Source organism: Triturus cristatus, chromosome 9 (genome assembly GCF_964204655.1).
Source record: "Triturus cristatus chromosome 9, aTriCri1.1, whole genome shotgun sequence".
NCBI lineage: Eukaryota > Metazoa > Chordata > Amphibia > Caudata > Salamandridae > Triturus > Triturus cristatus.
Window position 1 is genome coordinate 354,478,726 of NC_140592.1, and position 13,804 is coordinate 354,492,529.

The 13,804-nt window shown below is 42.7% G+C and overlaps 1 protein-coding gene across 3 annotated transcripts in view; it reads right to left on the reverse strand.

Moving 5' to 3' along the window:
- Nucleotides 1-13,804, reverse strand: part of DOCK3 (dedicator of cytokinesis 3) — a 1,365,978-nt gene that overhangs the window by 933,207 nt on the left and 418,967 nt on the right. For all 3 annotated transcript variants that reach the window (XM_085625129.1, XM_085625128.1, XM_085625127.1), the window contains exon 3: nt 1,036-1,076. In XM_085625129.1, the coding sequence (XP_085481255.1) occupies nt 1,036-1,076 (41 nt within the window). The remainder of the gene's footprint in view (nt 1-1,035; nt 1,077-13,804) is intronic.

The following is a 13,804-nucleotide window of genomic DNA, read 5'->3' on the forward strand; positions in this document are numbered from 1 at the left end:
ATTTTTTGGTGAATGTTGTTTAATGAGCGTAGCCAAGTTCCTTTACCAAATCAATTATGTGCCATCTGGAAGGACTGTATGTGCATTACCTGGCTTGAATTATGTGTCTGGGGTAACTGACGGCATGCACAGTAATCCTTTAAAGCAGTCTAGTTGTGTTGGGTGGTGGTTGGTTTGTTGTTCTCTGTGTTGTCATGAAGATCTGTATTTCTTTATAAAGAGAGGATTGCTGTTGTAAATTCAGCTTGGTCCAACTGTATGGCTCCTATGGCCAGAAGTATGTTTGGTGAGGTGAGCGTGCCAAGAAGGTTTCTATAGTGAGGGAACATCAATAAAGTAGGCTTGATTGGAAGGCTGCAACTTATGGCTGTGCTACAAGAAAAATTAAGCACTCATTCTTAATCCGATATCTGTCACAAATGAACAACATAGCTTCCAGTTTAATGGCAATAGGCAACACATGATGGTGATGTAGGGGTAGAATTAGAGTTTGATGAATGTGGAACACCTCCAAAAAAGTGGGAGATATCCCATTCACCAAATTTAGAGAGTGTTGCTATCTATGCACTCTATAGAGAGTGGACGGGATATCTGTTGCTTGTTGCTATATGCCCTGCATCCTCCAAACTCTAAATCAAGATCATATTCACCTCTAACTTCAAATCCCAAATCCAAGCTAGCCTTGTTGTAGTGAAGGCAACAGTGGATACAACCATTGTGTCTTTTTGATAGGTATCTGCGGCGACAAAGACACTCTCTAGCAAGTTTGAACTGAGGTGCTGCAAAGTTCATCCCCTGTGGACATGAAAACAAATTCATGGGTTATAACCTTGAAGGCTTTACTAAACTCCTCTGATCCCTGCCATTTCCCTCTTCACAAACTCACAGTTTGCACCTGGCGACAGAGAAGTTTCACTGTCTTACAGAATGATACAAGAACAAGGCAGCACAGAAGTTCCTATTGAAAAAACACAGTAATAAACTAAGCAAGGGAGAATCAATGAAAGAAAGGATATTTAGTGTTCTAATCATTACCTTGACGTTAGGCTTCTTCATCGAAATCCCTCGATACCAGCCTGGAAAAAAGCAGAAGGAAAGGCATCACTTAGAAAGAAAACCAACACGCTTGGCAGCTTTTTGTGTCATGGTAGATTCAGTTTGTGTAGGATAAGTCGATCTGTCTTTGTCGTCTTTGCTGGCTGTGTATGTACAAACCAAATTACTGTGCACTACTTTCACAGTGGTGGCCCAAGGCGAAACAATGGGCCCCTATGAAGAATAGGGGCCACTGAAATTCCCCCACTCACAGCGTAACTGCTCAACAATAACTCTGTCACCCTAACAACCTTCCTCTCATCATCTGTCACTGTGGTTCTTTTCCGCTCCTCTTGTCTGACCTAGTGTTTTTTGATACCATATTTTATTGCTGGTAAAGAAGAGAAGACTCCCCCTGGTCAACACAAAACACTGTTTCAAATACAATAGGACAGCCAGCAACCATCTGCTCATATAGGAAATTCTCCTAAATAATCTCAAGAACAATGTTAATATAGTTGTGTAGTCCACTGCCAAGGGTTATATTGGTCGTTAAAGGTCCTGAACCCGAGGTATAGGCCCGAGCTGCAGGCGAGGGAGAGGGCCTTTAACAACCAGTATAGCCCGAGGCAGAAGGGCTATAAGGCTACTAAAACATTCCTACCACTGAGGGTAGAATGTTCTAAACTAAAACGGGAAAAACAGAAAGACAAACACCAGAATGATGCAGCAGAAGGCTTTTACCAACCATTGTAAGCCCTAAGCCACTTAATTGTCTACAATGGAGCTCCCAACACTCTAATGTTCTAATTTAGCCATTTGATCCCACTGTAGCAGACTCTACCGGCCATTAAAGGCCGGCTCCAGCATTAAAGGCCTGAACCAAAGGTGAGGGCCTTTAACAAGGGAGCGGGCCTTTAATGGCCGGTAGAGCCTGCTATGGAGGGCTCTAAGTCTATTAGAACATTTAGCCCCTAGAGGGCAGAATGTTCTAATTTATGTGTAAAACAAAGGCCTCATGGAGCCTGAGAGGGTTGAAATTCCGTCGAGCTCTGTGGAATGTTGATGTTGGAATGTTGATTCTCCAAGTTTCTACCGGCCATTAGAAGCCCGGAGCACTCCATTTTTTCAATAGAGTGCTCAACATTTCAATGTTTTAATATAGCCTTATAGCCCACTGCCGAGGGCTATACCGGTTGTGAAAGGCCCTGAAAATGAGTTATAAGCCAGAACCGCAGTCAAGGATCTATAAGGAAGGAGAGTGCTATAAGGATATTAGAACATTCCACCCACTAGGGGTAGAATGTTCTAAATTAAAAAGGGAAAAACATGAAGCCAAACTTTGGAATGTTGGAGCTCTGAGCTTATACCAGCCATTATAAGCCCGGAGTTACTCTGTTGTCTCCAATGGAGCTCTCAACCTTCCAGTGTTCTAATATAGAGTAATAGCCCGCCATTGCAGGCTATACCGGCCATTAAAGGCCCAAGCCGAAGGCTAGGGCCTTTAACAAGGGAGCGGAACTTTAATGGCTGGTATAGCCCAGCTAGGAAGGGCTATAAGGCTATTAGAACATTCGGCCACTAGAGGGCAGAATGTTCTAACAAATTAAACAAAGGCCTCTCAGAGCCTGAGGGGGTTTAAATCCCCTATGGCTCCGAGAAGCCTTGGTTCACAGCAACAGCTGTGAACAAAAGCAACAGTGGAATGTTGCTCTGTGGGCTTTTAGTGGCCAGTAGAAGCACGGAGCACTCCATTGACTTCAATGGAGTGCTCCACATTCCAATGTTCTAATATATGTTAATTGCACAAAACAGAACTACTCTCTTAAGAAGCACCAGTCAGAAGGATCACACCAAAGCACCATATAATTTGTAAATATTTATCTCACTTCTGTGGGTTTCGTTTTGATCGCTGTGTTCTCCCTTTGTCCTTGTTTTCCTATCATCAACACCAGCAACCAGCAGCACAAACTAAGCTCTGAATCCGATCCCCTAGGTTCCATGTCACAGAAATGCATGTCTTCTGCCACCCACAAGCTATGGTGTGACTGTAAGTAACATCCACTACATTTATTTATCTCTCACTTTGTTTATGGACACGTTTTCAAGGTGACGTCCACATTCCTGTCTCTTCTTTCCTCTAAACAGTCCTGTAAGATATTTAGTTTCAATTTCCAATAACTCACAGGATACTCCTATATTTGTTTACGAGTACACTACTTACACTACTCCTCTCTACTCTGTCTGTTTCCCAAAGAAGCACATCACTGTATCTTTCCTTCCCCTCTTGTTTTCCAGAGCCCTCTACTGTTAGTGTGCACTTGTCTTTTCTTTTCCTTTCCTGGAGCCCATACAGAGCCCATCCTTAAGAGAGTGCCAAGCTCTTGTTGCCTTACCTGTCCTTTCTTGGAAGGCAGTTCTGTAAAAGTGCTCATACTCCTTCTTTCCTTTAACACAGGGGATTGTTGAACTTGGTGGCACGTGCTACCATTCATCTGTTCTTTGAAGGGGAGTGGGTTCTTGGAGATTTACTGGAAGTTGAAAGCAGTCCTGTAAAATGTGCCCAATACCGGCCCCACAGAGTAATAAGTGAGTGTAGCGATGGGGGGGCCGGAAAACTCCATGACGATTTGGGTGTAAGGGAAATAATTATATATGTGCCTTTCAACAAAAGGGTGTGCTTTCTTATAGGGTATTTTGCCAGGCTACCTGATGATCTCTCCGTCAATCTAACCCTATAAACAGCCCCTTTGTCCTCAGCCCACATGGAGTTTTCTTAAAATCCTTTAAGAGCTCATACAGCCCTGTTGTTACTTCTCCAAAAAGAGAGACTCCCATACTATTATGTCTACGGGCAATGGAGAGAGGCTGCTGTTTTCATTCAAGAAAGTCTGTGTTATTACCAGAGGCATTTATAGGCATGGGCATAGTGGGCAATTGCCCAAGGCCCCCTACTTCCAAAGAGTACACTGATAAAGTGAGCAGAACAGTCCAAATCCCTGCCATAATAACATTACTCATAAAAACAGGTTTTCTAATTTGATGGCCTGGTATGCTTAACAGAAAGTTGGGTACACATTTACTATGGGTTTGCTCCTGGGCAATGTGGTACAAGGTAGTGCTAACTCTTGCAAAGGTATTTGCATTCCAGCATAAAAGTTATGTGTGATGGAAAGGTGCCCTTTTCGTAGCACAAACAGCGCTTTGTGCTGCTTTATGGTGGTTTGCATCACTATGCATCACAGGAGAGTTTCTTGGGTGTAACTTCGGTGGATCGGTACAAGCATCCATAGTTTTGAAGCAAAGCCTGATATATTAAGATACTAAGATAGCCAGGCTGGGCTTTGCATAAACAATAATATTTCCTTGAGCAGGTACAAACAAGGAGAAATGTCTTAATTTATGGATATATTCCACATCATGCATGTGTGCTGCACTGCACAACACGTATTCAATGTGTGTAATATTTAGGAATTTGTTTACGCATAGGATTTTGCACTGGAAGAGTATGATTCCAGTGGAAACCCTCTGCTAGACAGCACACACATACCTCTGCACCATGGTCTAAAGGTTATCTGTGGTGCTGAGCAGCCTTTTTGTGCGCCAGCTCTAGGGTAGTGAGCAGCAGCAGGCCATTTTTAGGTCTCGCCTGACCCAGCGCATGCACTGGTCTGTCGAGACGTTTTGAGAGGGCTCCAAAAAGTGCTACCAGGCCAGCCTAGAGCTACAGTGCATATGCGCGGGCGCACGCGCCGCGCTTGACCGCGATTACTTTCACTTTCGCGGCCGCACGGCCGCTTGGCATAGCCAATAGGTCTCGCTTTTGGGGACCTCTAAGTATTTAGTTATGCAACTGTTGCATGGCTAAACACTTATAAGGTCCCAAAGGCGAGACCTATTGGCTATGCCAATGCTTGTTAATAAGTATGGCTCTATGATACCCTCTCACCCATGTGCTATTCATCACAGCAACTTTGGTTACTATGTTGTGCCTAAACGTATATCTTCCCCTTAGTGTATATGCCTGGCCAGTCTTAAAACTCACACGCAGGCAGTTGGTGGTAATTACATTTTACAAATAATTTTCCTTTGCCATTTATTCCTTACTTTACTTCGCCTCTTCTACCTCAACCTTCTTTTAACCTCACTCTCTATCTCTACGTCTCCATGTACCTTCATCCTTTCTGTGTATTTCAGCTCAGTGTACCCAACACTTGTCTACTTCACCTCTCTCTCTCTCAATATACCCAATATACTTCCCTCAATTTAATGTCTCTACCTCTCTCCCATGACCTTGGCGCTCTCTCATTTACTCTCTGTACCTACATATATGTCTATCACTCTCGATTCCCTCTCACTGCCTTACCTCTGTCTCTACTTGATCCTTTTCTCTGTACCTCACTGCACTTCTTCCATCTGGCATATATGGATCTCTATTCTTTCTACTTCACTTCTCTATCTTTCCTTCACCTCTATTTCCATATGTCTACAAAAAACCTCTCTCTACCTCTCTTCAAGCCCTCTCCACAGTACACTCCCACACACCTCTCTATTTCATTTCTCTATCTGCCTCACCTCTCTAAACCCCACTATTCCGACTGTTACTACTCAGTTTCTGAATTTACCCTACCACTAGTTCACTACCGCAAGTCTCCTTTTCCTCTTCTTATTTTTCTACCTCTGTTCCACCTCCTCTAAATAAATCACTCCTTTCTGACTACCCATCTTCCTGTACCTCTGGCCCTTTTTCTCTTACTTCCTCTATTCTGCCTCTCGCCCTCTCTGTTCTTCTCCATTTCAACGTAATACTTATACCTTAACTATCTCGCTCACCCTCTATCTTTATAAAGCTCTCTAAAGCACTATTGCTTCTGCTTTGTATATCTCAACTTCTCTATCTCTGTTTAATCCTTAGTTGTTTTTCTCTATTTCATGTTTGTCTCTGAGCGTCACCTTTTTGCTCTATACCGCTTTTCTTTTTATCTTTCATCTCTCTCACTACTTTTCTCTTTTTACCACAATTATTTTTCCATGACCAAATTTTCAATACCTCTTCTCATTTCCCTCTATCTTTACCTTGCACCTGTTTGTTTTTCCTCAAGATTCTTAGTTTATGGATACCTCCTGCTGCTTTTACCTCTCTCTAATTTATATATTTTTCCCCATCTCACTCTCCAACACATCCCTTTTAGAACTGTACTCTTCTGCCTCGTTTAGTATTTCTTTCTCCCTATCTCTCTACCTCTCACCTGAAACAGTTCCTATTTCTCTCTCTCTCTTTTCTCTACATACATATTCCTCTTTCTAATTGTCCATACCGTTCATTCAGCATACCTCAATTGGCCTATTTGCTTTATTCTCTCCATGCCTCACATATTTTACATCATCTCTACCTCTGCCCTTGTCTCCCTCATGTCTCTCACTCTACTGTTCTCTTTAAGTCTCTTTCAATTACTTGCCTCCTGCACCATTTATTACTTACTCAACAGAGCAACAGGTAGCTGTCTAGCCAGAGAAGTGCACATATATGAAGCGAGGGAGAGGGACCTGTCAGGGTAAGCAAATTTAGTAGAGGGTTATTTGATTTTAACCAAAGTAATGATGACAATCCTCAGAAAAGACTTTTACGCTGTGTTTGTGTCACAAAAGTGATGCAAATCATTGCAAAATCTTTTGTTTCCGATTTACTTTCCAGCGTTAAACTTGTTTAGCGCTAGAAATAACGGGAAAGTGACACAAAGTTGCTAATAGCGCTGCTTTGCATTACTTAGCACCAAGGGGGGGCATACCATGGGTTCCCATGCAACCACCCAAGGTTTCTGACGCTAAACCTTATTTACTAAATAAAGTAGACAGGGTTTAGCATCAGAAAACTGTGCCCTTGTGAAGTAGGTGCAAGGAAGGAGAAATGCTTTCATTTCTCCTTCCCTTTCTGACTTTGCACGTGTGTGGCACTTTATAGCACTCATACAAAGAGGGAAAAGGGCTGAAGTTAGTCTAAGCATGGTATTTTGTACTGGAAGGTGCAAAGGTGTCCTCGTGGCGCACAGCAGCTAATTTTATCACCGGCGCTAGGGAAAGGGGAGCAGAGTGCCATATTTTAGTAAATTTAGCGCTCTCCTGCTCTCTCATTCTCACGCAGTGCAGCATTTGCGGCTGCTACACTGTGTTGCGTGAATAAATGGTAAATCTGCCCCTTGAAGTCTATTGCTGCAGCTAGGAATGAAGGAGTATACATTACTGATTTTAAATATTCAGCAACTAACGCTACCATTAAAAGTGCTATGTGTATATGCCTTAGTTTATTATTATGTACTAGTTCACTAAACATCTAACTAACCACCCTTAACATATTTTTCCAATAAAAGAAGTAATAAGGTAGTTAAACAATGAATTATACATAAAAGGTTATTGTTGCCAGTAAAAAATCTAGATCCAAACATAAAAAGAAATGGCTTTTCCAATGCTTGTTCAAGTTTGGCACTGGCAGGAGGACAGGTTTGGCTTTTGGCTGCTTTTGCATGCCCCACCATGTCTGAGAGTTTAACATATAATTCAGTATAGTTTGGCATCACAACAACCTGAATAAGCCAAAAAGAAGTAATAGATTAAATTTTGCTCCAAACGGGGGGCTCCAAAATTGATCTTGCATAGGACTCCACAATTTCCTAAGATGTCACTGGTTATTACTATTTGTTTGTTTAAAGGTTCACAAACTCTTTCCCACAATTCAAAATGCTGAGTGCCCTACTGATATAATTTACATAGCTGGGAGTATGTAAATTTGCTTTTATATTTAAATGTGCCCAAGGCAAAGGCACAAATCCACTAGGCAGAGTGTCCGAACAACAGCACCATGAATATGCCTACACCAGCATGCAAGACAGGCACTACTGCACTGTCTAGGCAAAAAACAAGCCTTTGATTTTAACAATTCAATAACAAGTTTTTTCTCTGTGAAAAAGTCCGATCTTATTGAAAGTTTAAACAAGCAAAGCCAGTGTTGTGTATTTAAAAAACACTTCTGTCGCTGAATAGAGAATTTGGCCTTCGTTTTATTTTCCAACAATGACACCGGGGTAGGAATTCCAACAATCTAACGTTTTTCATGTTGCACCTTTTTAGGTTGAGCATTCGAGACCTCTTTTATATACTTTAGTGTATACTTATGTGTATGTACTTTGTGGGCTCTGGAGATCAGCCCTAGGACTTGTCTGCTTCGGCTTAGGGACTTTTTTTTCTGTTCAACTGCCTCTATTTAACTGTCTTGATAAAAAACGACCAGTAGAGGTCAGTAAAATACCAGAATTGCTTTTCTGCTGAGGGACTTTCTTTTTAAAAATGTTCTGGCAACTCTCTCTATTTAACTTTCTTGATAGAAAACGACCAGCAGAGGACAGTAAAATACTAGAATCAACTTTAGCATTCTCCAGATTTCAGTCCATGGAAATTGTCTTCCACGAGCATCCGTAGACAATAATATTTTTTTCAAATCTTGTATATTCAGTGATATGACCAACGAAGCCCCTGATTTTATATTAAAAACAGATCATTGGACCATAACATTTCCAACTGAAAGGCAATATTTCTCTCCATGTGTTCCCATATCTGGCATGTCACGCAGTGTGATGCTTACTTTCCCTACATGTTAAAGAACAGTAGATGTTTCAGCACCCAGGCTAATGTGCTGGATAGCTAAATACATATAAGGTCCCAAAGGCGAGACCGATTGCATTGCAAGTGCTTGTTTGATTTGCATTAGTCTGTTTTTGACTTACAAGTGCACACGCTTGCAACTATTGTTTTCCTAGGACACCGAGCACTGGAAAACAAGGCAAAATGTGGCTTACAAGGCCTAGAATGTATTGTACAAAACCGGTTGTGCCCAGGTTACTTATGCACATTACTGGACCCCGTTGTTGTACAAACTGGGCAGGATCTGCTAACCTGGAGCATGGTTGTATTATGACCGAGGGCAAAGGTCGTTGCTGGGCAAATTGATATGGTGCAAAGTAGTCAATATATACTTTAGTGAACACTGGGTAATTATGGAAACTATACAATATGAGCTTCACTGGGCTGTGCAAATTGAGCATTAAGCAATTTACGTGTCCTTCTGGAGAAATTGGTAATGCTTGGCAATTTATGCATTACCGTGTGCTTTAGCATTTTCAAAATGCAGCAATAACGTCATAGCAGGGTCCTGATGAAATGCAAACCTAGTCAAACTGGGTCTTACAAATATCACTGTGCACTGGAGGACTGGGCTGAGCAATATGTGCTGTGCATTTTATGCATACCTGGGATATACTATACTGATAAATTGTCCGTTTTACAGGATTACTCTCATTCTGGGACTGTTGTTTTTGCTTTTGCTATTTGGCCCTCACATTGCGGGAATTTGGCCATTAGCATAGCATCAAAGCACTTTCAAGGGATGGCTTTCCAAGTAGTTCTGACATAACCATCTCAGACCAGAGTCTGATAAATGTGTGGAACATGCTGTTTTAATGTCTCTCTGTAGGTGGGTGTGTCATAGTTAGTAGGATGATTTGAAGGGTGAAACTAGGGGATTGAACCAATGCCAATAAGCATGCCAGTTGCCCGGCTGATAAATGAGTGCTGGGCAACAAATAGAGGCAGCTGCTGTTGATTGCCCTATGACACATTACTCGTATGTGAAGTGACGTTTTATGCTGGCTACGGCCTATTATGCACTGATGATATAAGCAGTTATGTGCTGATCCTGGATCAATTGCTGTTATCATAATTTATGACTATTACATAACAACATTGGGGCTATTTTGTGATAATGAGGCGTGTATGCAGATTAAGGACATTGTCGGTTGATGAGGGACAAATTTACCAAGGGCTGAAAAGCTGTTTCTCTCCATTGAAGCACAGGAATGTGCCACTCCCCACACCCCTCCTGATGTTCTCCTTCCACAATCCCCTGCCAAATGTATCATCCTTGCACCAAAAACCACTGATTTTACTAGCGTACTGTTAGAGTTTGGGTTACTGGTTGACTGGGATGTGAGCCCTGGTGAAGCAGCAACCATAATCCTAGTCAGGGTAAGGTAAAAGCAAACCACAAATTAACCTGTGCTCAACCCCCTGGTAGCTTGACACAGAGCAGTCAGGCGTAACTCAGAGGCAACGTGTAAAGTATTTGTTCAACACTTCAAACAGTAAGACAGTGAAAACATCATACAAAAAGATCCCACATCAGGTTAGAAAAATAGAGCAAAATGTAATAAATAAGACAAGACCAAAACAACAAAATCCAATCAGTAGAACTGGAGATATGCAATTAAAAAAAATTCAGTGAAAATAGCTCATAAAACCCAAGGCGCCAACTGTGGTTGTACCGGACCATAACAAAGTTACAAGTTCAGGCTGACCACTATGGAGTGCAGGCTGGCTACCAGGACCCACTTGGGACTGCTGAACACAGTACCTTAAATCCTGGGGCACAGCCTGCACGGCATTGCTTTGCGAGACTTTGCGTAGTCTATCGCCGGTTCCGAGAAGCTGTGCAGTAAGACTTTGCAGGGTTTGGCGTTGCTTTATATCAGTCCCTGAGGGCTGTGCGGTGAGGCACTGTGGGGCTTGCCATGAGTTCCAATGAGCTGGCAGCTATTCGGAGAGTCTTGCACAGCTTCACACCACTCTGTATCAATTCGGATATGGCTGCCAGCTGTGCAGCAAGACTTTGTGGAACTTCACATCACTTCTCGTTGGTTCCAATGAGGAACTCAGCTGGGCTTAGCAGAAGCACCTTCAGACCCACTTCCAAAGGCCCAGGACTGGGGTGGAACCACTTAGGAGGGCAGGACTCACAGATGGCAGTGCCAGTGTTTTATGACAGAATGTGGACTAATCGATGGAAGGATATTTTAAAAATAATGACTTTGAAGCAAAGTGAAGATTTGTGATAACAAATTGTAAAATTAATTTGTAGTCTTTCTTCATTGTGCACAAGAGATGGTGAAGGTTCTCATGTCAAGGTTAGTAGGCTGAGTGGCAGGTACTTCAAAGAATGATAAGGGGGTCTTAAAGGGTATTCCCGGAGTCTGAGGACCAAGAGTTGAGAAGCAAAGAGTAGTGAAGGAGGTGCGGCTGAACGAGCAATATCTTACCGAAGCGTAGATGGGTTTGAGGTTAGAAAGGCAGACTTGAGATTGCGGACATCATTTTCCATTGTGAATACAGAGGTGCATGCTCACTTTAATAAACAATTGGGAGAACCTACTACAGTGGTTAATATGTAAAAAACATAAGTGCCGGGGCTCTCCTCAGGGGGCAGCTAGCACCAGCCCATTTCTTCTATGAGCGCCGCCTAAAACAAAACCAACTATGAAAGTGGAGAGAATATGTGGCAGGATGGCCAGAGCTTCCAACTTCAGAGCTGGATACCCAGGTTCGCAGCCACGGCCCGTATAGGGCATGTTAGCGGGGCAGTGACGTGGGGCGGGGGAGGGGCAGGGTGGGGGGTTGTAAAATGCGGCATACGGCCGATTTCAGGTAAGTTACGAAAACAATAAATAAAACAAATTTTGTAGCGCGCTGCGTCGCATTTGGCGATGCAGCGCGCGCAACGAAATTCGTTTTAATTATTTTTTTCGGAACTTACCTGAAATCGGCCATATGCCACATTTTATGGGCCGTGGCTGCAGGTTCAAGTCTTGGCGTCAGCTCAACATCCTGTGATTCTGGGCAAATCACTTCATCTACCGGTAAATAAATGTGTCCTTAACTGGAGGCCATAAAAAGCGTTGGTGTTGGCGAGCAAGTGCTGGTGCAACCAACGGCTGAAATTAAGCACTGACCAGCAACCGAAGAGCTCATTTTCATTTCACCCTCTTCATCTAATAGTCCTTTTTCTTTTGGGCCCAGCGCTCGTGATTTGCTTATGGGATTTCAATGACTTCTTGGAAGCCTGACTTGAAAACGTGCCAGGAAAATATTGGATTTACCAGCATAGAAGGAATCCCAGAAAGAAGCAGGGCCAAGTCCGCATGTAGAACTTGAAGAAATACTTTAATTATAAGTTAAATGTATAAACAGTTGGCAAGAGGAACAGAAAACAAAATGCCCTATTCAAAGCCCTCCACATTAGATTCTTCAAATTCTATTCACATTTCTTTAAGAATTCTTGTAGTGCAATCCCTCTTCTATGCTGTTGTAGATTTCGAATTGCTTATTTTCCAAACTCACTATTAATGCACTGCTGTGTCATTCATCATATTGGCCACCTAATGGCAGCTTGGCTATAAACTTCTTAAAATTCATTCCCGGTGCCAGCATCCATCCATCACTTCGATAAACTAATCACGCTTTTGATTAAACTTGAAGTGACATCTTCAAAACCCTATCCAAAGCATCTGCTCTAATAGAGGCGCAGGGAGATAAAGAGACTTTTGCAAGATAATACTTGAAGGCAGATAGAAGCAAGAACTTGAGCGTTGAGTATCTAATTGGAAGATATGGAGCTGATTTGCCAAGACTTGAGTAAAGATGTTTGAAAAAGAACTGTGCTGAATTAAGCAACGGGGCTTATTTACAAGCCCACTGCGCTGCCTGTGCGTCACTTTTATTGACGCACCAGCAGCGCAATGGGCTTCCCCATAATTACGAGGCTGTGTAAAGTCACCCTGCGTGACCTTTCATGACTGTCTATATATGTTTCCGTTTCACGCATAAATCTGCGTGAAAGGGGCGTTCCATGGGTGTTGCTCTGAGTGCTCTCACGCAACGTCCATGGAGCTTGAAGCGTTCCCAGATTTACAACATTTTGTAAACCTGGGAATGCATTAGAATCCTGCGCCTCCCCAGGGGAGGTGCTATGAGGAGAAATACTTTTATTTCTCTTTGTTGTTTCCTCTTTCTATGCGTGCAGCATTCAGCAGGGCGCATAGAAAAAGGAAAATGCCTTTGAAGATTTTTTTGTGCAGGAAGGGGTTTCTTCCTGTACAAAAACAATCATCTCCTCAGCGTAGGCACCCTTGCAAAAAGACGCAAGGGTGTCACAACTGCTGTTTGTGCGCCGGCACAGGGGAGAAAGACAGGAATGCGCCCTAGCTTGTAGATACGGCACATTCTTGCCCTTTTATTTTGAAGCACGGCTGCGCAGCAGGAAGGCTTGCTGCGCTGCTGTGGGTCAAAATATTGTAAATGAGGCCCAACAAATTTCGAGCAGCGTCATATTTACAACATGTCCTGTGGTGTATATGACACTGTCACCATATAGCTGTGGTAGCATGATGCAAAATAAAGGGCCGGATTTAAAGCTTAGTGGGGCGGGTACTCTATTGCATTTACAGTTGGGCGAACCTTTAGTATGTCAATGGCTAAGACTACTCCATGTCTGCCGCCGATATACACCTTACTCCATCGGGCTGTCAGAGGTTTTGCCATTTGTCCACCGGCCCTTTTTAGAGTAGGCAACTTTTCACAGTCTATCACTGCCAGGTAAATTCTGGCATTGAAGGGCAGTGAAAACTGCCAAATGAACCCCATGCCAGAGGAAAAAATTCACATTGTTTTTTATATTTTCAAATAGAAAATCCTGTTTTTGAAAATAAAACATTGAAAGTTTGCCATACGGCTTCAACATGTCGATTAAGTCATCCGTCAAACATTCAATGCATTGACAGGAACCGCTGTGATGGTGTGTGATTTTGCATCAATATCTATGGGTTATTGGGCAGCTTCTGCCCCAAATATGCACTCCGCTTTGCATTTGGGATTTTGCACGATGCAAAGC